At 37.1% G+C, this 25,817-nt stretch overlaps 1 protein-coding gene across 10 annotated transcripts in view; it reads left to right on the top strand.

Annotated features, from left to right (window-relative positions):
* The window catches only part of MAP3K4 (mitogen-activated protein kinase kinase kinase 4), a 94,679-nt gene that overhangs the window by 53,415 nt on the left and 15,447 nt on the right, over window positions 1-25,817 (top strand). For 6 of the 10 annotated variants that reach the window (XR_006165577.1, XR_006165576.1, XM_033011601.2 and 3 more), the window contains exons 5-19: window positions 1,282-1,428; window positions 3,678-3,835; window positions 4,236-4,352; window positions 4,782-4,881; window positions 4,971-5,054; window positions 7,231-7,497; window positions 9,424-9,573; window positions 10,580-10,741; window positions 12,250-12,383; window positions 15,906-15,984; window positions 18,092-18,170; window positions 20,353-20,449; window positions 21,324-21,440; window positions 24,500-24,600; window positions 25,731-25,811. Coding sequence is in view for 8 of the 10 variants with exons in the window: in XM_033011601.2 (XP_032867492.2) it covers window positions 1,282-1,428; window positions 3,678-3,835; window positions 4,236-4,352; window positions 4,782-4,881; window positions 4,971-5,054; window positions 7,231-7,497; window positions 9,424-9,573; window positions 10,580-10,741; window positions 12,250-12,383; window positions 15,906-15,984; window positions 18,092-18,170; window positions 20,353-20,449; window positions 21,324-21,440; window positions 24,500-24,600; window positions 25,731-25,811 (1,873 nt within the window). In the remaining 2 variants the exon portion in view is untranslated. The remainder of the gene's footprint in view (window positions 1-1,281; window positions 1,429-3,677; window positions 3,836-4,235; window positions 4,353-4,781; window positions 4,882-4,970; window positions 5,055-7,230; window positions 7,498-9,423; window positions 9,574-10,579; window positions 10,742-12,249; window positions 12,384-15,905; window positions 15,985-18,091; window positions 18,171-20,352; window positions 20,450-21,323; window positions 21,441-24,499; window positions 24,601-25,730; window positions 25,812-25,817) is intronic. The other 4 variants (XM_033011602.2, XM_033011600.2, XM_033011605.2 and 1 more) reach the window with 4 other exon arrangements.

Genomic DNA, 25,817 nt, shown 5'->3' with positions numbered 1-25,817 from the left:
TGTTTTTCTTTGTGGATCCAAGGGCAAAAAACCCCAATAGGTTAACACAGAGTACACTGGATGTGATTGAGTGGAGAGTGAAGAATGCACACTCACTTTTAAATCTGACATGTTATGGATATAAATATGTAATTATTGGATTTCCGCCTTATAAAAAAATTAGTTTTTTGTTTTCTTTTTTCACCTAACTTAGTAGGTTTTAAGCTACAGAGTTCACAATATTACCCTTGTTTCCCCTGCATGCGGGGGAGCATGGCATAATGTGTTCTGGCCTGTAAAAGCTTTCAGAGACTCTTGTCGTATTAATAATTGCTTATTAAAAATATTAATTATTTTATGATTTTTGCTTTCATGCCATTATAATTTCTCATACATTGAGCCCACTATATTGATATATTATTTTGCCAGTATAGCCATTGTAGAAGATTTTAAGAAGCAGATTAACCAACCAACAATTCCGATCCCTCTGACCTTGCAAATGAAGCCCTTTCTTCCTCTCAGAGTTGTTGCCTCAGAAAAGGTCAGGAGTTGTCAGACCTGGAGACTGATAATAATTTCAGAAGAATACACACTTAGCACTGGAAGGACTTCTGAAAGAAAGATGTTTGTTAGTGTAGGTTTGAAACTGTTCTTGCTCTTTGTGTGCTCCTATGTCTGTGCACGTTTCCTCAAATAAATAAAAGCTCTAAGCTTTCAGTAAGGGGTGACAGCTGTTTGGCCAAAAGTGACCACCTCTGTTGTTGAAAAGAGTAACTTTCATCACATTAGCCTTGCCCAGGGAAGCAACAAAAGAAACTTCTGTTGGTATGGGTTTTAGAGTTGTGGACACCTGCCCAATACATTGACAATGAATTTCCTGTAGTAAAACATTTCTCTTGGATCTCTAAGCATCTGCCAAATGCATTGCGTATTATTCCTGACTTAATTGCATTTAAACTGGTGAATTGATGATTGTGAGCCCTCTTGTCCGCTTTGAACTTTTTAACTATCCAGTAAGTTGCTTGCTGTGGCTCTGTACAGGGAATGAAGTCTGAAATATCTGCCACCGTTTACAGTTATGTGGCAAATGGCATGATGGCCAATGAATAATCCTGGAAAACTAATCACATCTGTCCTGCAGACATGTAGAGCCAACTGTATTTGTTTTTAAAAACTGTAGAAGTTGTATAGTGATGAACTAACATTGAGACAAACTGGGCTGACAAATGAAGCTTTCAATTCCCAGGGGAATTTAAGAGTAATGTCTTGACTGATGGCAGTTTTGGGGTTTTTTTCTTGCAGCTAGTGCGAGAGTGTAAAGAGGTTCTGAAGGGTGGCCTGTTAATGAAGCAATATTACCAGTTTATGTTACGGGAGGTGTTAGATGACTTGCAAAAGATTGATTGCAACATTGATTCTTTCGAAGAGGACCTGCATAAAATGTTAATGGTAAGCTTAAAAAAGGAGAAAATATTTGGAGTTCTAGTAAGTGTATTAATACGAATGCTGCTAATAGAAATCAGTTGTCCCTGTTGGGTATAGGTCTTGCTAATTTTTTTTGTTGCTGTTCTAATTTAAAGTAATTTTATTGTTTTAATGTACTTGTAAAGGTAACACAGTAGTCATTGCCATGTTAGCAGTGATTTTAGCAATACTCATTTTTGTTTACTGAACTGTGGTACAGTATACTTGTAAATTGTCTGCATTTACAATAAAATGGTTCATATACAGAACTGTAAATTCCATACATTTAAACTAAACTTTTAATAACCTTGTAGTACTGAGTAAAAAAATAAATACAATTGCATTCACCCATTAATTATAACTTATTTTTAATGTCTATTCATTACTGCAGTAAGTTAAACACAAAGAAGTATTTTCAAGACAAACACTTGACCTCTGAAAGATATTAAGTGAAATATTCTCTAGTAAATTTAGTTTAAATTACTGTTCTCTTGGATGTGACTGATTTTTATTCTTTTGTGAGTTGTTTGAGCTTTGTCCTTGCTATTCTGAGGGGAAAAAAAAACACCAACAAGATACACCTCAAAACCTCATCATTAGTCTTCTGTCAGCAGAGCTGTTGATACCACCAATTGTTGAGGAGGCATGGGTTTTCCTATTATATGCTTTTCTCTGCCTACAATGGTGAAAAGACACTGTTTTATGTAAAGTTCCCTATGCTGTATCCCTGCCTTCATCTCCATCTGAAATTTCTAGAAACTTCCAGCAGAAGTGGAAGATCTGGATACATGAAAGGAAAATGGGTCATCTTGTCCATTTTGAAGTTCCTTACCTGTTTTCTTAGGTAGCTGTAATGTTTTTGTACTTTGAGGCAAGAGCTTGAACTTCCACTGCAGTTTTAATTTTATAAGGGTTTTGCTTTTTGTAGATCTTGAAAGGGATGGTAACAAGACTGTGTAAGCATAAATATTTCAGAATAAATATATCAGACTTCAAAGAATCATCGTTTGTGCCTATTCAGAGTTTCAGGTTACTGTAGTGCCAGGAGCAGGGGAGCAAGGTTGGATGAGTGGTCAAGACTGTCGGAAGATTGGGACAGCTGGGCAGAGAGAATTGAAGAGATTACCTGGACTGAAAATAGGGATAGGGAAAACTTGTATGAAATCAGAAAGTTAAGACAGGATTACTGAGGGATAGGGGGTGGAATTTACTCTTTTCCTTTGGACTCCTTGTATAGGCAGGCAATGTATGTAAGAAGAGTACTGAAAGAGGATTTAGTCTGAGAGTGAAAGGTGAATTAGTCAAGAATGGGGCTACAGCCCAAGACTCAAAACACAGTGCATACCTAACCCTGAGTAGAGTTTTAAGGTTTTCCATATCTACTCTGCTTTTGTGAGTGTGAGACCCTACTTGCAGTACTGTGTTCAGCTATGGGGTCCCCAACATGTGAAGAGTGTGGACCTGCTTAAACAAGTCCAGAGGAGTGCCACAAAAATGATCAGGGGGCTGGAGCACCTCCCTTGTGAGGACAGGCTGAGAGTTGGGGTTGTTCAGTCTGGAGAAGAGAAGGCTCCGGGGAGACCTTAGCGCGGCCTTCCAGTGCTTAAAGGGGGCCTGCAGGAAAGATGAGGGACTCTGTCAGGGGAGGGGTAACAGTTTTAAACTGACAGGTTAAGGTTAGATACAAGGAAGAAATTCTGTATTGTGAGGGTGGTGAGGCACTGGCCCAGGGTGCCCAGAGCAGCTGTGGCTGCCCCCTCCCTGGAAGGGTTCCAGGCCAGGCTGGACGGGGCTGGGAGCAACCTGGGCTGGGGGAAGGGGTCCCTGCCCGTGGCAGGGGGGTTGGAGATAGATGATCTTTTAAGGTCCCTTCCAACCCAAATGATGTTACGATCTTGGCATTATTACAGTGTGGTCCATAAATACCGGATCAGCCAATAAGTGTCTTAACCATTTCTAAGGAGAGATGTTGCTTGATGTTATGGATTATTGAACTAAAATTATTGTGGAGACATAATATTAAATACTTCAGTAGCACTTTCTACTTCCCAAGCCCTAAATTGCACTTTCTCTGTGGAAACATGTAACTTGTTTTCAGTCATAGCAAATGAAAAATGTTGTAGAAATATTTTCTACAAATAGTATAATATTGTGTTTGTTGATTTGAGAAGTTATAGTCCTTATTCACACACTATGTAACAATTTCTGTTTAAATTATCTCTTTCTATGTACAGGTTTACTTTGATTATATGCGGAGCTGGATCCAAATGCTACAGCAGTTACCTCAAGCGTCTCATAGTTTAAAAAATCTGTTGGAGGAAGAATGGAATTTCACCAAAGAAATAACTCCTTATATAAGAGGAGGTGAAGCTCAAGCTGGAAAACTATTCTGGTAGGTTTTATTTAATTACTGTGCTTGTGGTGTTGATTTGTACCTGTTACATATTGAAGTTAGAACTTGTTCTGGGTTCCCAGACTGGTTTTCTTGAGTCCTCAGTGAGCAGCTGATAGTCTTTGTGAATTTATGGATTATTACAATGACTGTAGCTAAAGGATGCAGTAAGTCCAGAATGCTCTTTCTCTAGCTATAACAGGAATGACTGCTTCTATGGAAAGTCCCCATTCCTGCTAGCCCTGTGCACATAGAGTAACTGAGGGCCCCCAAGATGCTGCTTGTTTCTACAGGCGGACTTGGCAACGTGGCTCTCTTGCATTGGACAGAGTAGGAAGAAGCTTAAGGTGCCATTCTACCTGAATAAGACTCTGAAGTTCCACCATTTCTGTTGCTACAGTGATATTGCAGGAATGCTGCTGAAATCTACAGGAATATTTTTAGATTCTGGACTACAAGACAGTTGTGATGAATTTTGGGCCAGTGCCGATGACAGTACTGCATCAGATGAAATCAGGTATTAAGTCCTTTGGCTTAAGAAAAACAAACACACTTACTCGTGTTTCTATAAATCTGACAGGTACATACTGCATTTTATTTCTTAGAGTGAAAACTTCATAAATACAATACTCCATAGACTTTATTACAGATATTTCTGTATGCAGAAGTAATGAACCATGATTTTGTTTGTTTGAAGCCTAGTAACCTTCTTTTTAGTTCAGGATATGAGATTGCTTATATAACATACTTTAAATTCAGTGTTTATATCCTCATCAGAAATGTACCTGCACAAGTTCAATCTATATCAGTAAGCTGCTTGTAAATATTTATCTTTTCTGTGTTCTTTCTATTGACATATATGTAAATAATTATTATTTTTTAATAACTATATAAATGCAGTATGATTTATTAAAGTGTTGTCACTTCATTCTTACCAATTTTTCAGGAGATCTGTTATAGAGACCAGCCGAGCACTCAAAGAGCTGTTTCATGAAGCTAGAGAAAGGGCCTCCAAAGCTCTTGGTTTTGCTAAAATGCTGAGGAAGGTAAGTTAACAGTAGAGTCTCATCTTATTTATATGCTTTAAAGAAATTTAGTCTGAAAGCATATTCTTTTGTTTTGTCATTACTTGTAGGACCTCGAAATAGCAGCAGAATTTGCATTGTCAGGCCCTGTGCGAGATCTTCTGAATGCTCTGAAAACAAAAGAGTATGTGAAGGTAAATTCAGTTTAGAGGTATGAAAGTGCAGTAGGGATGCTAAGAAAAATGTCAAAGGATATTTATTTGCATACTTTCAATTTCTTAATGTGGCATCTCTATCTCAACATTTAAAATACCATGTATTGAATTGTGGCAAATTATTTTCTGTACCTGTGTTTGTGTGAGTGAGAATGCTAGTTTGTGTTTTGGGAAATCAATGTCTAATTCCTCTCTTTCTAAAGACTTTTTTTGTGACTTAAGAAAAGCCTTTTTGCTTCAACAGTACATAATCATTTGTGAGAGGGGAGTAGCAACGTCTGAGGTATACAGATACATCAGTAAATGGACATATTTAAGTAGAAATTCTCAGACTGTGTGGACCTGTGTATTGTATACTTTTATAAAGCAACAATACTGTGGTGAAGGTCTGCTCTAGTGAGCTTCCTTGAGAGTACTAAGGATGTGGGACTGTTCAGTTCCAGAATCGCTCTTGCTAAAAATTTATTGTACAGCAAAAGTAGGTTAAACTCTTGGTGCCTGATACTTACTGCACTAGAAATTCCCACATTTATGGTTTTGCACTTTATTCCTTAAAAATGCCTAGGTCAACAAGTCTACTGTAGTTTGAATTTAAGTATATCAGCTGCTTCAATGGACTAAATATTTTTGGATCTACTGTTCTTTTTTGTCCTTCTGTTATATAATTCCCAGTTGGGAAACAATCTACTAGCTTTTGCATTACAAAATTCTTGTTAAATTTATAAAAATCCTTGCTAAAAGTATAAGTCAGTTCAAGGGGAGCCTGACAAGTGCATAGGAGAGAAGTTCATAAAGCGTTGTGAAATACATGGATAAAACATCTGGCTCATCAGGACCCTGGTTTGTGAATTGTTTAAGAGTGGGAGAATAGTCAGAGAAGTCAGTATATGTTTACTTTTTAAAAATATTTTTCCCCACGTATCCACTCTTCTCTGCTTTAAGACACAGTATTAAATTTGGTAGACCTTTTAGTTAAAGGTAGTACCATTGTTCTTATGCACATTTTGAAGAAAAAAATTAATCTGGAGTTTGAAAAATCTGTGTAAGTACACAGGTTAAATAATCTAGATAAATCTTGAGATTCAAATAATCTATCCCTCTTTATCTATTCTCTCTCCCCCTTTTTTCACCACTTAAAATGACACACGTTTTGGTGATCAACACGTCATATCTTGGCCCTCTAACATCATGTAGGCAGTTTAAATTTTTAACAGCCATTTCAGTCAGATGCTCATTAGTTTTGAGAAACTATTTTACTTTTCAGTAACAACCATTTAATTTTTACATTGACCTATGGATTGTAATGTTTTTAATTATAAAACATGGCTGGCTAATGGTAAAAATGTTGAGACTAGTGTTTTGTCTTAACTTGCTGGCGTCAAACTCTGAAAAGAGAGAATTAAACTTCATTGTAAGTCAGTTACCTCATGTCAAATCACAGGTATCAACTTTTTTACTGTTTTCACAGTCTGATTCTGATGTCTGACTTGGTTAAAGTATTGTTACCAATGTGACAGATATAATGCAGAAATAGTTTTAAAGTAGTATAAGTATTTTATTAAAAGAGAACATTTATTTAAAGAGTCTTGTTGGACTTAATCTCTCTTTCATGAATAGTAAAAGAATAACTGATACTTTTTTAGCCATATTTTTGCTTACTCTAATCTTTTGTAGAAATTGAGAAATGTTGTGTGGATTCTTAGAGATCTTGAAGGAATTCTTATTCTTTTAATATTCCAGTCTTAAAAATGTGTGCTTCGTAAGTATTAAATTAGGGTTGACTAATTTACTTTTTAAAATATGTCTGTATATATTTTATGCATACATTTACACATACATAGTATGTATGTGAACTGGAACTTTTTATAACAAGATTCCTTTAGAAGAATGTATAGAAGGATCTATTGAAGGTTCAAGGAAAGATGTCACTGAAAGTTAGTGATCTAGCAGATTTAAAGACAAATGGTTTCTTACAATGAATTTTGACTTTTAGTGTAAAAATGACTGAACCTATTGTTTTACTATGTATATTGTACAGCTGTTTAAGATGAAAACTCTCCCTGTTGCTTAAATGAGATGACATACATATATTTTATGTATCATACAAGATGGTGAGATTCACTCATTTAGTATAATTTTTTTTTTTTTCCTATAGGTACAAATCCCTGGACTCGAGAGTTTACAAGTATTTGTACCAAATAGTATTGCAGGGGAAAAATCTGTGATTTTGCAGCTCCTCAATGCAGCTGCTGGAAAGGATTGTTCAAAGGATTCAGATGAGGTTGCATATGAGGCCTATTTACTAATGACCAAACACAGTGATAAAGACCATGAATTAGATGACAGCTGGAGTGCATGGGAGGGTCAGCCGGTCAAAGTAGTGCCACACGTAGAGACTGTTGATACACTGCGCACCATGCAGGTGGGTTTTGTTGTGTGTGTGGTTTTTTATTGTTTTGATTTTTTTTTTTTTCCATGTTTATGTGATCTCCACACTTCTATGAATGCTTATCCTTTCAGATTAACCACAGTAATTGAAATGAGGCATGTGTCCTTTTATAGGTAATAAAAAGTTAAATTCAAGGATAGGGTTGATTCTTAGTTGTGTTAATGCAAGAATTAAATTAAATGGATTTTAGCGTTTCTTAGAAAGATTAATCTCTACAGTGTGCATTTTTCAGGGTTTGACTTTTATAATAAAGAGATAGTTTCAATATCTAGTTGTGTTTTCAATATCAGAAGTGTGGATAGGACATGAAAATAGTACATTCTACTAAGAAGTCACCAGTCTCCAAGAACGTATGGCAGTTGTGTACTTTCTACACACTGAGGCATGAAACCAGTTACTTTTGATCTTGGATGAATTGTGACATTTAAATTTCTGTGGAAGCTACTGAATGTGCAGCAGTTCTGCAGGAATAAATCTTTCCAGATATACTTTCCTACGTCCCAAGCCAACAAGGGTTCCCTGCCAGCAGTTCTGCTACTCTCTAGCAACTGAGCCAGCTGCAGCTCCTTGCCCCTCCTGTTCTCATATCCTTATGTTAACCTAAGTGAATTTTCCTTTTGGTATGTCATGCAGTTCCTTGGATTCCTATCATAAATGGGCTCAACTGTCCACGAACAGAGTGACTTTACATGCCACTGTGCCTGGCATCTAGCATTCAGAGGGTTTTAGCAATTAGACAGTTGAAAAAGTCATTCCTGTACATACTACCGTTTTTAATGGGCAACTATGTTACTTCTTGTTTGTCTGTTGTCCAGACTGAACAATAAAAAAAAAAAAAAAAAAAAAGCCTTTGATTAAGTGCTTAGAACTTCATTGGCTTTCTATCAAAGTTAGCATTTCATTCAGAAAATGAAAACAGCAAAAGATGGAATTTGGTTTGCAAGTGGTATTCTATCTGACATATGTAAGTGCAAATAAACCACTGTGTGTTTGTATATGTGTTTATATGTGTATTTGTATAACACTGTTTCATATTGAAAGGTTAGGAAGTAAAAAGTTCTTCAGAAAGATTGTATCCCGTGTTTTTAAAAAAACATGATTGCAAACTAGAAAAATGTAAGGCGTTATTTAAAAAATACTCATAGCGTAGAAGAATCCCATCAACATTTAAAGAATTTTGAGCATTAAAATAATCTTTGTGGGTGAGGTATTGAAAATTGGGATGAAGTAGGTCTTATTTTGTGAGTAACTTGTTGCAGATGCGTTGTCTGTAATTTGACATACAGAGCTTAGTATGTGACTCATAGTGCCACAGCAAAGGCAACACCATCTGTGAATGTACACTTTTCTAGACTTCTGCAATATCAGAGCTCTCATTTTAAAAACATAGTCTTACATTTTAATAGTTTTCAAAATTTGAGCAAATGCTGTGTGGGAAATCTATGGCTATCCCTGTTCAATAGTAGATTTTTGTCCTGAAGTATATTACATTATTTGGATAAAACCTGCTTATTTATGTGAAGGTTGTTACCTCCATCTGCTTTGAGAAAATATAATTATTTTGCTTAGATGCTGCCTTTCTGTGAATAACTATTCTGAAGAAAATTTTAATACAGTGTTTCCCAAACCTTTCCAGAAGTGAATAGGAGTATATTCTCCTTAAAAACTTGCTGTGGTGTTGGCCCTAATAGAGCTCTGATCATAAGATGAGGGTTTATCAAGTCCAGTTGCCAGCATCAAGCTTTTCTATATGAATTAAATACTTTCATGAATAGCGACAAGTGAGGTCTTTCGTATTTTAGAATTAAAAAAAATAGCCAGTTGGAATTTGCTGATATGGGACATGTTTTTATAGAGAGGATTTTGTTTATAAGAACTAGTGGTATCTTGTATTCCTAGGTTGATAACCTCCTCCTTGTAGTCATTCAATCTGCCCACCTTGTGAGTCAGAGAAAAGCTTTCCAGCAGTCTATTGAAGGGCTCATATCTCTCCACCAGGAACAGACATCCAGCCAACCAATCATCGCCAAAGCTCTGCAACAGCTAAAGGTAAGCAGTTTTTGAGATTCCCAGTCAAAATTGATGGTGCTTTGCTCATTGATAAGTAAAAATGTGTAAGGAGGCTTGATTGCAATGCTAATGGTATATTCTGCAACTGTAATTTATGCAACCTCTGTGGACTTTACTTTCAGTACAGTTTTAATTCTCTTTTTGCAAAGGATTTGGTAGTGTATTTTTGAGCAATATTGTTGTAATTTTTGCACTGGGTGAGAAACAAGTCCATAATGCAATAGAAATACTAATAGCAACAGAATACTTTGTATGAGACCACTACTGAATTGAAAGAACATGTTCGATTTCATAAAAATAAATTCCATCAAAATCCATCATCTGCAAGACACAACTTTTTTTTTTCCCATATTTGGAGAAGATGGCTGCTTTGTGATGTAAAAGTGGGTAGGTCTGTTTTTTTGCTCTTGTTTTTGGTGTGGGTGTTTTTTGTTGTGGTGTTGGATGAAGGTGTTTCTTTTTTGTTGGGTTTTTTTTTTGTTTGCTTGGTTTTTTTGGAGGATCCAGAAGAGCAAAATTTTGTTCGGTTGAAGTTGCAACATCATGGCCCTACATTTCCTCCTAAGTTCAGGAGAAGCTGTGTCCACACACCAAGGTGAAAATACAATCAAAGGCTTGGTCATGTTATAGATAGTAAAACTAATTTTCTCTTTTCTTGTCTGTCAGGTTTTGGTTGGGCGTTTTTGTTTGTGTGGGTTTTGTTCTGTTCCTACTCCCTCCCCCCCTTTGTTGTCTTTGTTTTTAAAGTTAATCTCACTCAAGCGAACAAACGTAATTATAATGCTTCAGTTAATTATAAGACTTGCTTAGTGCAACTGCTGGAAAGCGTTTGTTTTTCCAAGACTGAATGAATTCTGATGGCATTAAAGTACAATTCCATTTAAAATAATGTAATTGTTAGATTCATGTTTGCCTTAGTCTTGTCAACTGTATAATATAAATAGTAATTTGATGCCCCTGATCCCTTTTTGTTGTTGTTACTCAGAGTGATGCATTACAGCTATGCAATAAGATAAGCAGTGCCATTGATAGAGTTGATCACATGTTCACATCTGAATTTGATGCTGAAGTTGATGAATCTGAATCTGCTACTTTGCAGCAATACTACCGGGAAGCCATGATTCAGGGTTATAATTTTGGGTTTGAGGTAAGGAAGCAGAAACTTAATGACACATTTGTCTTATAGTTTTGGTCAGAACAAATTGAAATTTCTGGTTTTGCGTTGGTACAAATAAGGTAACTACAACTCTGAAAATATGAAGAATTCTAGCAGATGATTGTAAAAAATATGTGTTGCCACAGAAATCTTATGTGCAAATGGCTGAAAAAGAACAGATCTATTAAATTCAGACTCCAGTTACCAACGCCTGGAACTCCAAAAAAACTTTAATAAATTGATGATTTCAGGTGTAGTCTTGTAGGATCTGCTACTTGGCAGCATTTTAGATGAAATCAGAAATATCTTTTGATATTGAATGTCATTGTGTAACTTGGCTTCTCATAGTTTTTCATCTTAGAATAGCATGATACTGTAATATAAACCATTATTTCAAAGTTTGTGGTGGTTCTTTTGGCTCTTTAATGCAGCGCATATAACTTTTGAGTGCCTTCCTGACAGTGCTGATGAGGAAACATCATGTTCAGATGCTAACAGTATACTGTTTCACTATTTGATTCCTTTGTAAATTTTTTTAAGATTGTATCATACCCTAACATACTTCTAAGGATAGTCTTCTAAAAAGCAGTTGGTATTCCTGCTTAATTTTTAAAATGTACATATATAACTCCTTTATTCCCTAGTGTTACCTGTAATATAACTAAAAATAAACACTACTTTGCAGTTCAATCTCTGATTACAGAACTGAGCATTTATGTAGGATGTTTCTTAAATGATGTGTAGACTGTTAGACATCAACACATGCCCATACACTGCTGTGATTTGAGCCTACTCAGCAGCTAAACGCCCTGCAGCTGCTCACCCACCCTCCCCCCACTCGGGAATGGGGAGGGAATTGGAGGGGCAAAGGGAGACTCACGGGTTGAGATAAAAACAGTTTAATAATAGTAACAGAATAATACCCTGACAGCAGTATCAGCAGGTAATGTACAATACAGCTGCTCACCACCCGCCTGCTCCCAGCCAGGGATCCCAAACACAAGCACACCACAGCCACACCCCCGGAAGTGAGAGCCCCTCCTGGCCCTCTCCTGCCTTTATATAGTGAGCGCAATGTCACATGACACAGACTATCGGCCAATCGGGGCCCAGCCCTCCAGCTGTGCTCCCCCTGCCCCCGCACACAGGTGAGGGCACTGGGCCCTGGGGAGCCCCTGGGGTCTCAGGGGGCTGCAGCACTCCTCCAGCTACTAAAACGAACAGGAACTCTATTCCAGCCCGAACCAGGACATACACACACAGGAGTGCAGTATGGATCAAGTGCTGCCTCTCACTAGAACACATTTTGTACCATATACTTTATCATTTTTTTCTATACATATGCAACTGCTTGCATAAAATAATTTTGTCTAAGGATGGGACATGACGGTTACCGTACTGTTGAGTTTTGTTAGCCTGCAAATATTCTAGCAGATACTGCAAGTGGTATTTTTGTTGTTCTTATTAATACGTGAAAAGTAATCTTTAGTTTCTTTTAGTACCATAAAGAAGTTGTTCGTCTGATGTCTGGAGAATTCAGGCAGAAAATCGGAGACAAATATATCAGCTTTGCCAGAAAATGGATGAACTATGTGCTAACAAAATGTGAGAGTGGCCGAGGCACTCGACCCAGGTAACAGCCAACTTGTTACTGCCACAGTAGTTTATGTTTAGGTACCATGCAGGACTTTTCACACTGTGAATAATGCTTTATTGTTTAGAAGTACTACTTCTGAACTATTGCTGCTTCTGGCTCTTAAATTTTGAAAGTAATTTGAATAGGAAATGCATAAAGCCAAATGAACACTCGCACTGCTTAGCAGAAGATTTTGTAGAACATTTTGCCTCATGTTAGCTGACAGAAGACGGGAAGAAAAAGTGGAGGTTGTTGGACCCAGATAATTAAAAGGCTTTAGCTAAGGGTCATTAAGTTGGAGCAGAAGTGCTACATGATCAGGATTCAGTAAAGATTGCAGAATATGCAACAGTCATTCTCTGTGTTTTCTGCAAAGAACGCAGTATTGTTTTGTGCCAGTTGCTGAAATGATGTATGTACAGAAACTTTTGTGTCCTATAGAAGACCTTCTATTGGTCCTTTCTGAAAGCATCTCAAGTATGGCCCACAGATGAGGAAGTGTTTCCAGTCAGTGAAAATTCTTCAGTTTTAGAATTGCAGTAATGGATGCATTTGTGGATGTTTTTTTGTTGTAGTCCTAAGTACTTTCTGACTGTTGACAATATTGTGCCCAGAGGTCTCTCAAATTGTACTTGCAGTTGGTGCTATGAAACCCTACTGCTAGGCACTGATGAAAAATGTTACAAAGTTACATCACTTTCAGGATGTAAACAGAAGAACTGGGAACTGGCCCAAGTAGGATGATACCATTACTTTCTTTAATTAGGTGGTTTTGCAACATTTTGCAGCTGGTATATCAGAAATTTAGAAAAATTCTTTTGCATTAAAACAGGTGCCTTATATTGATCTGTGTTAGCACAGATCACACATTAGTGACAGTTGTTTTGTTTCCTTAGAGTATAGAACTGATAGTCTGTCCTAGAGGAGGTTTGTTTTGCTTGCTAGAAGAAGAGGAGGAAAGAGTGGATAGGCTGAACCGTGTGTGGATAGGCTAGTGGGCTTGGAGTGCTGATCTTAAAAAAAAATGAGGGAAAAAGCAAAAACAAAAACAACTTCACAGAAAACAATAACAGCAACAGCAACAAAAACACCAACAAAAAGCCAAACCAAAACCAAACCAAAAAAATACTCTAAGTGTGTTAACAGCAAAAGGAAGACTTAAGATGACATTGGTCCGTTACTCAGTGAGATTGGTCACCTCATAAATAGGGTTGAAGATAAAGCAGAGACATTTAGTGCTGCCTTTGCCTCTGTCTTTAACACAAATGATGGACCCTGGGACCCTTGGAGCCCTGAGTAGGAGGAGCATGGCTAGGGGAGTGATAAACTCCTGGTTGACTTTCAACTTGTATTAGCTTTGCAGCTGCAGTGGAATGCATGCAAGTCTGTGGGCCCTGGTGGAATTAATTTCAAAGTACTGAAGAAGTTGGCTGATGTTACTATTAGAGACCTCTTTATTATTTATCAGTGGTCTTGGGCATTTGGAGAGGTCCCCCTTGACTGGAAGCTAGCAAACATTACTCCAATTTTCAAGAAGGGCAAGAAAGAACACCCTGGTATTATAGGCCTGTCAGTCTTACTTCAGTTCCTGGTAAAATTATAGGGAAGATTATTTTGAGAGTGATTGAAAAAACATTTCAGAGACAATGTAGTTACTGATCAAAGTCAGCATGGGTTCATGGAGGGCAAGCCATGCCTTACTAGCTAAATATCTTTTTATGACAAGGTTACCCACTTAGTGGATAAAGGGAAGGCAGCGGATGTGTTTGTTTTTTGAGTTTGTTGTGTTTTTTTTTTTTTAATATTATTTTAGTGAAGCTTTTTATACTTTCTCTCACAATATCCTTATGGACAAAATGTCCAGCATACAGCTAGATATATGCACAATATGATGGTGAACAATTGGCTGAAGGGTTCTGTTCAAAGAGTTGGAATAAATGGGGTAACATCTGGGTGATGGCCAGTCACTAGGGTGTTCCCCAGGGTTCAGTTTTAGGGCCAGTTCTCTTCAATGTTTTTATCAATGATCTGGACACAGGAGTTGAGTACATACTAAGTAAGTTTGTCAATGATACTAAATTAGGAGGAGCCATTGATTCCCTTGAGGGTACAAAGGCCTTACAGAGAGAATGTGATAGATTGAGTGCTGGCCAGTCACCAACCTAACAAAATTTAGCAAGGACAAATGCCAGATTTTGTACCTGGGACAGTGTAATCCTGGATATACATATAGATCAGGGGCCAAGAGTTTGGGATGCAGACCTGCAGAAAGGGATCTCAGGGTTCTGGTTGATGTTAAGCTCTATGTGAGTCAACACTGTGCCCTGGTGGCAAAAACGGCCAACTGTATCCTGGGGTGTATTGGGCACAGTATAGCTAACTAGTTGAAAGAAGTGATTGCCTTGCCATAATTAGCATTTGTTCAACCTCACCTTGAGTACTATAAGCACTTTTGGGCTCCACAATATAAGAATATAACAATGTAAAAATACTACAATGTGTCTAAAGAAGGGTGACAAAGGTAGTGAAAGGACTAGAGGGCAAGACTTAATGAGGAGTGGATGAGGATACTAGGTTTGTTCAGCTTCGAGGAGACTGAGCAGTGACCTCATTGCTGTCTACAACTTCCTCATGAGGAGAAGTAGAGAGGGAGCAACTGATCTCTCAGGTGTCTGGTGACAGGACATGAGGGAATGGCTTAAAGCTGTGTTAGGGAAAGTTCAAATTGGATATTAGGAAAAAGGTCTTTACTAAGAGAGTGGTCAAGTGCTGGAACAATCTCCCCAGGGAAGTTGGTCATGGCCCCAGGCCTGTTCAAAAACATGTGAGCAATGCTCTTAGATATATGATTTAACTTTTAGGTTGCCCTATGTGGAGTGAGGAGTTGAACTGCTATGATCCTTGTGAGTCTCTTCCACCTCTGGATATCCCATGATTCTACTTGCATTTTGTAGGTTGCAGCTGCTAATTCTAGTAGATCTTTTCGACCTGCTAGGAGGCAGCGCAGGGAGAGCAGGTGGCTGAAGGAACAACTTGCTCTAGCCAAGTTGTTTTACTTCACTGATCTGGTCCCTGAAACAACTGATGCCCAGTTACTGCTGATCAGATAGTCATGAAATCATTAGTACTCTTTCGACCTTGTTTCAGAAAGGATAACTTAGGCAGGGAGCATAATCGTTTGGCTTGTTGCTCTGAAACATATTATGAATAAATTGATGATACTGTTCCTGAATATAGCACATATATGGGTTGAGATATATAGCATGGCCTGCTCATTTTATTTGGCAGTGTCCTTGCCAAAATCAGGCTTTATCTGAATGTAACGGGGCAAATGTATTAATATAAGTGAAATATTTTACCTCTTGTATGTTAATCCATTTTCTTACAAAGACTTCATCATATTTTCCAGAGGAAAAATGATTAACTGCGGTTTACTGTTCTTGGATGTTGTTGAAACTCTTATGATGGCTTTAGCCAAAGAGCAATTAATTTGCTGTCTTTTCTTTTTCTTTGAGATAGGTGGGCAACTCAAGGTTTTGATTTTCTTCAAGCCATTGAGCCAGCATTTATCTCAGCTCTCCCAGAAGATGACTTCTTGGTATGGAATACGTTATTCTGTTTGTTGTTTATTTCTAAATGCTTGTGAAGCTATCAGTATGTTTTCAGGGATATTATTTATAAAACAGTTTCTGAATACAGATACTGTTCTCAAACAATTGCTGTTATATATAACTGTTGATGTTGATACTGCTTCAGTTTGTAAAGATTCTGAACAGAGTACTCAATAGAGTATGTTTGTGACCATTGGCATTAATGTTTTCAAAGTGCTGATAAGTCTTGGAGGCTGTCTTGGGAGGCTGTCTCCCTTGGTCTATTGGAAAAGTTGACAGCAGCTTTTCTACAGATTTACAATTTATAGTTGTCATAATAAATTTTTGAATATAAGTTTCTGAGTCTTAGTAAGCATCCAGAGTTCATTTATGATATGAATACAAAATCACAGTTGTTTAAAGGTATTTCTTCAAATTGTGCCAACCTGAAACAGACTTTAAAGCATCTTTCTTTTGTTTTTACTGTGAAAAAATGACTAGACTAAAACTGGCTTTTTTGTGTGCTCTGCCCATCCTCCTTTTCCTGTGGAAATAAAATTCTGAGAATTTATTTCTCTGATCTTGGTACAGTCCTACAGAGAAGTGAAAGCACAGTTGCCACAAAATAGCAAAATGTGAGTGTCAGCACCTCTGATTTTTATTAATTTCAAAATGTGTTTTGAAGTGCCAACCACATTTATCTTGCATAATACAGAATCAATATAGTTTAGTCTTTTTTCACATGTATTTTTATCAAGACCTCTCAAGTAAGTTATGTTTAAGTCCCACGTGTGTGTTGCTGGGAAAGGGTTGTCTGCCTAAATGACGGAGCTAAGCTTGTATTTGAAATACACGATACTGCAGCTTTAGGAAGTAGCCCCTCAAGTTTATTTGCTTTGACAGTTTCTAAACCAGACTTTGAATAAGTGGGAGAGAAAGGGGGGAACCCAAGACCTTAACTGCATTTCTGACCTTTTGCTTTCTTAAACTGGATTTAAGTTTTGGAGAGCATCACTTGAAGCCACTTTGATTAATCTGTCTCCTGTATAACACAGGTCACATCATTTTGCCTAGAAATGCCTATGTCAGTCCTAATCTTTTATTTAGATAATACCTGATGTCAAAGAATGAATGACAGTCTAGATTTAAAGCTCTAGATTTAAAGCTGAGATTCTAGCTCAGTCTGGGTTGGTAAAATATGCCAATCCCAGGCTAACCCCTTTCTTATTTTTTTTTTCTTTTAATTTGATAATTATTTTTTTGTTAGTCTAGCTTCAGGTTCCTGGTCTTTAATAAGTTTTTGAATTTCTGGGAGAAATTTTGACTGGTCTCAATTGCTGGTATATACTGAATGATTGGTATATAGAAGCAGCCTTCATAGCAGCTATGCCAAAGAACATTTTAGTTCTTTATTGTGAAGACATATTTTATCCCTGGTGTTATGACAAGTAAATGGAACAGCAGGAAGACTTAATAACTTGACCAATGTTACATGCACATTGAATACATACACAGTGAATAGTATACCTAGTAATTAAGCTCAGATTGCCTGAGCCCCAGTTCAGTGGTTTAACTATTAAGCAACCTTTCATGAAAGTTTTGCTAAGGTCATGGGTAAATAAGGAAAGTGGATTATTTGTAACATGCAGTGCTTCATATTTGTTGTTTTACAAACTTGCATTTTGTGATTGAGGCCATCATACTCTCAACCAGTTTCCTTGGGTGTTTCTTCTTGGAAGGGGGGCGAGGGAGGGCAGAGGAGGTGGTTACAGCTTTTTCCAGCAAGATTCATTTTTAATTTTATTAACTGTGGATATTTTAATGTTCCACTAGCTTTATATTATGAAATGTTCTCTACGATATACCACTGTTTGGTTTTTATGGTTATGTAATTTTGGCAAGACAAGACAAAGACTTTCTAGTTTAAAAAAACTATCAACAAAGTCAGAACCTTAGTGTGGATCCAAAAGTTTAATATAATTGATAGAATGTAGGGGTGCTTACTTGACAGATTATATATTTAACCAGTGTCATTTAATTACTGTGAGCTTTATCGCATGACTATCAAGTATTGTAACATAAAACATCACAATTTTTTCTGTTTGTCTTTTCTAGAGTTTACAAGCTCTGATGAATGAGTGCATTGGCCATGTTATTGGAAAACCTCACAGTCCTGTTACAGGTTTGTACCTTGGTAAGGCAGAAGTTACTGGTATTTGTTCTGGAGCTTTGCTGCTGTTGTTACAGAATTTTGATTGCAAAGTAATTTTTAAATTCTAGAAATACCAGTAAAAGTATTTTTAAGATTTTCATGATTGTTTTTGTGAAACCATTGTTTCCTGACAAATATAAGTACATGGTTTTACTCAAGAAATTTAAAAGCTTTACAGATGCCTCCCTCTGATTTTGTCCTTGAATTCCCGTGAAGTCTTGCAGATCTTATGGAAAAGCATTGTGATATTTAAAGTTTGGGTAAAGAAGTGATTATAACTTTAAGGAGGCAGTTACAACTCTCCCAGAATTTCATTGTGGCGCTGCAGGTATTTACACTCTTGATGAACTTTATATTTTTGAGGTACAGAGGAGTGGGAAATAGTTCTCCAATATCACAAAATTTGTTATAGTGTAAAAAATATCTTTGGCATTAGAGTGAAATCAACATATTTAATTGTTTATCTTGAGAAAAGGATGTTTCCTCAGCTGTGTTTCCCTTTTATGCATCTCTTTCTTAGCATTCTTTCTCTTCCTCTTCCCAAGTGTATTGACTGGCTTAACTTTCAGAATACCATGTCGTCTTTTTTCTCTCCTGATGTCCACCTCTTGGAGAGGGTTTATGGCAGAAGACATGAAGGGAGGGTGATTTGATTCGTACAAGAGGAGTTTTTTCAGTATTTCAGGAAAGTTTGTTTTGATGTCATTTTGATGAGAAACTCTTACAGCTGAGAAACTTTTCACAATGAAAGTTAGTCCAGTCATTTGGAAAGAAGCGTAGTCTAAAATAAGTTTTAGACAAATTCTGTACTGTGATGTAAAACCTGTACATTCACTTTTGATACTGTTGTTCAGAGGAAGGCCTATTTTAGGTAAATCACTGGCATGACGATCCCAAAGTAGTGAAACGCTTACAAATGCTATTGCAGACACAGCAGGTCACACAAACTAAATTGCTTGACAGCTTTTGGCCGGGAGGCACAGATTGGGGATGACACAGATGGACGGTGCAGACTTGAACAGCAGGCTGAAACTTCAGTACATGTGAAATAAACATAACTAAACATAAACTGTATTCTGGCCGCAGATATTGCAGGTACCCCATTCTATCTCATGATCAGGGGAAAAGTAAGAATTCCTAGTTCCATTTGTGTACCATGTTGAGGAGCTGAAACCCACTGTGATATTTGTCCCTTTTCCCAAAGCTGAGGATCCAGTTGTGTTCATGCTGCTGCCTGTAGGCACACATATAGGGGGGGTCTCCTGGTGTTTTATCCTGTCCTTTTGCTTTGGGAAACAGCCTATGTCTGCCCCAGTGAGTTAGGTTCTGCCTTCTGGGTGTTCTGCTCATGTTCTTGCGAATTATAATGGGACAACTGACATCTGGCCCTGGCATCTTTTACTTGTCATGGTAGTGCAAACCAGGCAGAAGCCCAGCTCCCTATGATTAATTAGTCTGGCCTGGCAGAAAGTGCTGACTTGTGTGTTGATCGTCTGTGACTGCCACAATATTTTTCTGGCTAGTTAAGGAGAGGTTGGGGGAAGGGGAAGATACTGCGGACTACTCTTACAAGCACTGAATGAACAAGTGAATGAACAATGAAGTGATGGCTCGTTTAGGTTTGACCCTGTGCCTTTGTACCCTTCCTTGGGACAGACGGTCATGGATGGTGTTAGTGTGTGTAAAACTGTCATATGTGGGGTTTTTTCCCCCATCTCATTTTGCTTTCTTTTATTGTCAGAGAAGAGTAATTATGATGCAAAAGGAACATAATAGCACTGTTTGCTTTTAAATTATTATTTGGTATGTTAATATTTATTTAACGATAAGATAACATATCATCTTTAATCTCTGAAATTGAAATCACAAAGACGTAGTTTTAGTGAAGCACACACCTTCTAATTGGTAGTTTTTAATTCTCTGAAGATTTGTTATTTTATAGATGAGTTACATGATATTATAAATAATATTAATACATACAATTGATTTACTTAAAATTTGAATAATTTGCATTTTTCTTAAAGGATAAGAAAGTATATGCCAGTTCACACTTAGCACTGTAAAATATGAATTTGTTTTAATTTTGTGTGTTGAAGTAGTTGGTCCCAGCAGTTTTTTCTGACAGATATCTCAATATAATGTGCTACCTTTCTTACGTTTGCAGCTATTCATCGAAACAGTCCACGTCCTGTAAAAGTACCTCGGTGCCATAGTGATCCGCCAAATCCTCATCTTATCATCCCCACACCTGAAGGCTTCAGGTATTTAGCATTAGTAGAGAGTTCTAAACTGGTTTATCCTCTCTTGGCTATGCTGACTGTCACTAAGTGCAACACCCTTTCTTTCCTGTTGAGGACAAAGCAGGTAGCAAAAATTAGCATGCTAGTGATCTGAATTTTATTGATGTGCTTTAAAGGACAGTATAGTTCCCCCCCCCCTTTATTTTACAATTTTTATTGGTGCATGTTTTCTCACTTTGAAGTCATTCTTATCCCCTTTGTCTTTCCTGAAAACAGTGTTTCAATGTAACAGACTTTAACCCAGTGAAAAGTACTCATTAACAAGACTTTTATCTCCTTCCCCACTTTGAATGTCTGCATACATGCCTGTGTCAGTGGTTTCTGTAGTTTAGCATAGATAAAACTTAAAAATGTAGCATTCTGGAATATGGTGGCATTTCTGCATCGTTACCAACCTGCTGTGAAGAAGCTTAAAACATTGGATGGTTTTGCTTCCGTTTGATAGGGTTGACATGAGAATTAATGCAAAAATAGTTTTTAAAAATTTCAAAATAAACTTTTCCAGGTATATTTTTACACAAACAAGATCAAGATCACCACACTAGCAAATTCTACACTTTTTTTTTTTTTTAGAAGCTGCTTAGCTGTTGGCAGAAACTAGTACTACTCAAACGATTTGGAGATTTTTGTTTTGAAGGTTATTATTGTACATGTTGACATCCCCCGAGGCTTCTGAGACACAGAATTATTCCACATAAAACTCTTAATGTACTTGAAAAACTTTAAAAATCGGGCTTCAGTATGCACACTACAAAATTTTATTTTTAAAGTAAACTTTCAACTCCAGACATTTATTTTTTTTAACTGTTTCCTGAAGTTTTTCTTCTTGCCACAGCACGCGGAATGTCCCTTGTGATGCACGGAACCATTGCAGCGTTGCTGTCAGTCGCCCCGCTCCCGTCGGTAGCGACTCAGCTCAAGCCAAACCTGTCAGCAGTGCAAATGATACCAGGTAGCTCTGCTCCATGACGTAGCAGCTCATTCTACTTACATCACCCATATAACTGTTTCTGTGTAACTGCATCCTAGTAGATCATTTGCACTGTGCTTTTCCGTCCCATTGTGTCTTCCACTGGCGCCTTCATTCATGTTTGACTTGAGCAAAATCTTCTGTCTTAGAAATAGATAAGACTATTTTAAGATTTAAAATGTCTGAACAACATGGTAGTTAAAGCATGCAGTTCTGATGTAGTTTACAAATTTGCTCAGTAAAAATGTCCATGAAATTAACGTATGCCAGTCAGTTCATCGATATAACTTTCCTAAATAATTAGTATTGATAACTAACACTGCACTAAGATGACTGTAACATGCAAATAAGCCCAAGGATTTATTTTTAATGTTAGCTAACTGTTTTGGTATTGTTATTGTCTGCCATAAGTATTTTGAAATACTATATAGTGGCAAACACAGATTTAAACATGTAAGATTTCAGGAGGGTTTTTTGTTTCTTGCTACACCTCTGGCTTCTTAGGGTTTTGCAGAATAAACTTAGCATGAAAGAAACCATTCCTGTATCAGGATATGTAATGGAAACGGTTGTTTCCGTCATCTGTTTGCGGTTTTCTCTGTTTGGAATTCTGAGTTTCTTCTAATCCAAGAAGATAGTCATCCGAAAGAAAAGAAATGAGAATTCTACTTATTTGCAATCAAAGGCATAACACTTTCATGGATTGTAAAGTGAAATTTGATGTGAATGCAGTGTTTTAGTTGAATTGCCTAGGCCTGTTTTTCAAAGATTTGTATTCTTCTCAGAGCTCTTAGTTTTTGATTTTCTGATGGTTGTTAACAAAATATCCCATGAGTTATTATTTTTTTCTAATATACTGCTTGTTTTTTTAAGTATCATTATTCAACCCCCTGTATTACCTAGGAAGAATTTGAAGAAAAAAGTTACTGAAGCAGAGACTGAGTTTTGGAGGCAGTTGGGGGTTTCTGTTTTTATTTTTTTTTTTTTAATTGAGGAAGGCAAAATATTACAGTATAATATATTTATAGGTTTTAATATAGTTAAAAGAAAGTTGTAGACTTTAACACATTGCAGTCTTAATTATGGATTTCATTTATTTGTGCTCCAAAAGAGAAATGGAATCTGTTGGATCAAGTAAGTGTTTTGTGGATTTGTATGCAAGAAGTATGGGATCCAGCTGCTGGAATAGCACAGAAACTTTGTACACTTTCCAGAAACTCTTTAGGCATTTATGACATGAATTGTAGGCATTAAATATCTAAAAGAAGTTGAATGTAGTAACTTGATAAGTCAATTGTACTAGGCAGTGCGTAGTGCACAAATGCCACCATACTTCTATTGAAGTTTTTCTTTCAAAAAAAAAAATGTTAAATATAACTAGAAAGTAAAATCCAAAGCAGCAATACCTGGTTGTTTACATTTCAGCTTTCTGATGGTTATACATTTACACTGTGCTCATAGTAATGACCTTTATAAATGTTTAATTTCTGAGCTAGCTGGGGTTATTATTCATCATTTTATATTTATCCAGGACTGGAGCAGAAATTTGGCAAGTCTTCTCTTTTATTCTGTTTCTTTGCTTAATAACATGCTCACAATCTTTCTGGACACAAACAATACGAGATCTGGATGCCTAAGCTGGGCCTGAAATGCATTATAGACACCTGCATTCAAAGCTATGATACGTACGGTTCTCTGTTCAGCTACTGCTACATTTTTGAGATAGTTTAGCTTTGCTTGTTTTTAAGGTCTTTGTGCATCTAAAATTGTTGTTCCGTACTTGCTGAGAGTAACCTCAGCCTTCTTGCAGATTAAAACCTCAGCTTCCTGAAGAGTACTGCAGATCTTCACTAGTTCTGTTTCAGTTCCTCCTCAAACTTAAAAGTTCTAGTTGGCAGTAGTATGGAGTGCAAAGCAAGCATCATACTGAGGATATTCGCATGGGAATAGGGTGTCTTGGGTTTTGGCTTTTCTTCTCGAGATTGTGCAGATTGTGTTCTCTTTTTTTTTTTTTTTTTTTTTTTTTTACTATTGTTAGGTAATAATTGGATACAACTCAGAAGCAACTTTAGGGCTGTAGGGAAGTCCTCTAATAAGTGTGTGCACTTCGTGATGCCAGGTATCTTTCATCTTTTTGTAGTTGTTTTCAGTGAAGGATTTAACTTTTCCCCTGCTTTCCAGTAACATTTAGCTCATACCTGTAAAGCATTATATTGAAGGAGGCATCAGGCAAAGCTCTTCTCCCACCATGCCTTAAAAATTGAAAGGGAGCCTTGTCCTAAAGGGAGTTACTGTAGAAAGAATTTAATGAAGAATTTATGACTCTAAAACGCGGGTGGATTGTTTGATGTCTTGGGCTGGAGAAAGGTGCCTGAAGATTTAAGACTTATTTCTCTCAGTATTGTTTTCCTTTCTGTTCAGCATACTTACTCATCTGGGTCTTATTCTGAGGTATCTAATTCTACACCGTGCTGTCTGAAGGAGCGAGGCCCTCCAAGCAGTCAAGCTGCTGGCATTTAACACTGTCCTTCCTGTCAGCTGGCTTGTGGCTCTTCCCACTAGTTTTGACTTAATGACTCTGGACTATGACTGGACTTGCAGCACACTAGGAGCATATGAATTTAGTTACCAACCTTCATCTGATAATGTGTCTCACATTATCACCCAGCTGAATCAGTTCTGATTGTATATCCAAACCTGGCACTAGCCGCATCCTGCAGCAGCTGTCTTAGTAGTATGCTACAAGTCATTAAATTGGATTCTATTGATACGGGCAAGTAACAGTTCAAGTAGTTCATGCTTTTGAAGTTTAGGGTTTTTTTTCATAGAGTGGCATAACTAAAATTACATAAAAAGTTTTCATTTGGGGGAAAAAATAGCACAGAAAGAACTTTCAGTTCAGGATCAGTTTTTCTTTCATGTTACTTTCATTGTTCATGTCCTAGGCTTCGGAGGTTCTTCCTCTTTAAAACTGCAGTTAAATTGTCACTAGTTATTTAGTGCAATGCTAAGTTAATTAGTACAATGGCTCTTTTTAACAGGGGTTCCAGTGTCCCTGAAAATGATCGACTGGCTTCAATAGCAGCTGAGTTGCAGTTCAGATCCCTTAGTCGTCACTCCAGTCCCACTGAAGAGCGAGAAGGTGATTGTCACAGTAACAGATTGTGACCTGGATGTGCAGATTTATGTAATTTACATATTTCACTCTGTTCCCAGTTCTTACCCTTTCAAAAATTTTCTTCACCTTTTCCCATTCAAAAGTCTCAGATATTTAACTTTTAGGCTTATATTGTCAGAGTAGATTCTTCTGTTTTCCGACATATCCACTATTCTCTTGCCTTCTGTGTTGTTTCTGATTTGTACCTGAAGGAATTTCCTGGTTTTCTTACTAAGTGACAGTGTTCAAAATTAAATGTGTAATATGATTGCTGAATTATATACTCCATTCTATAGTAAAATTCTAAATGCTGTTAATGAGGTATGAACTGGATGCATCAGGACAGTGAAGAGTTTTCTATCCAGTTTTTTACTACCACTGCAGCATTCATCTTACAAATACTTGCTGTCATTTGAATCCTGGAAGAAGGGACAAGGTGTGTGATTTGATGTCCTGATCAGGGCTCCTCCTTCAGGTTTCCCCAGCCCCTGTATCTGTGGTATTTATTACAACAAATACTTTGGAACGTTGACTGTTAAGATAGTTTATTCTGTGCAAATTAAAATGAAGTACAAAATCCCAAGCAAAGTAGAGTTGATACTGTGGTCACCCTGTACAATGAAGTGGATTTCAAAGAAAGAAATGCCTTAAAGTGCCTAGAGGTGTGGGGTTTTTTTTTGGTGTTTTTTTTTTTAAGCACATGTTTAAAATACTGTCTGCTTTACTCCCTTTTTTATGTATCTCTATGAATGGGAAACTGGCTTAAGTTGGAATTAATACAGGTCTTTTTCTAAGGAACCTTAGAAAATTGTTTTCATACGTATTTCTTACATATTTGATTCTGAGTGCCCTGACTTTAAGTGCTTCCCTCAGTTGTGGAAGGAGATCTCTGTTCCTCTATAAATTAAATCCTATTTCAGAATAGCTTTCATAATTTGTTTTCTAAAGATAGCTCATTTTTGAATTCAAGAGCATATATTGCTATGTGGTTGCTTCATGTACTTGTAGGGTATATTAGTCCTGATATGTAAGATCTCAGCTTCTGCTGAATATAGTGGCATTAATCCTTAATATGAGATAAAGCCACTTTTATGCTCACAGTATTATTTCTCTAGAACCATCGTATCCAAAAGGAGATTCAAGTGGCTCATCCCGGCGGAGCTGGGAGCTCAGAACTTTAATCAACCAGACCAAAGGTAGGT

The sequence above is a fragment of the Tyto alba genome, unplaced genomic scaffold, assembly GCF_018691265.1.
Source record: "Tyto alba isolate M040663 unplaced genomic scaffold, T.alba_DEE_v4.0 Super-Scaffold_22, whole genome shotgun sequence".
NCBI classification, from domain to species: domain Eukaryota; kingdom Metazoa; phylum Chordata; class Aves; order Strigiformes; family Tytonidae; genus Tyto; species Tyto alba.
Note: the sequence above shows the minus strand (reverse complement) of the source record. Positions and strands in the feature narration are given on the sequence as shown.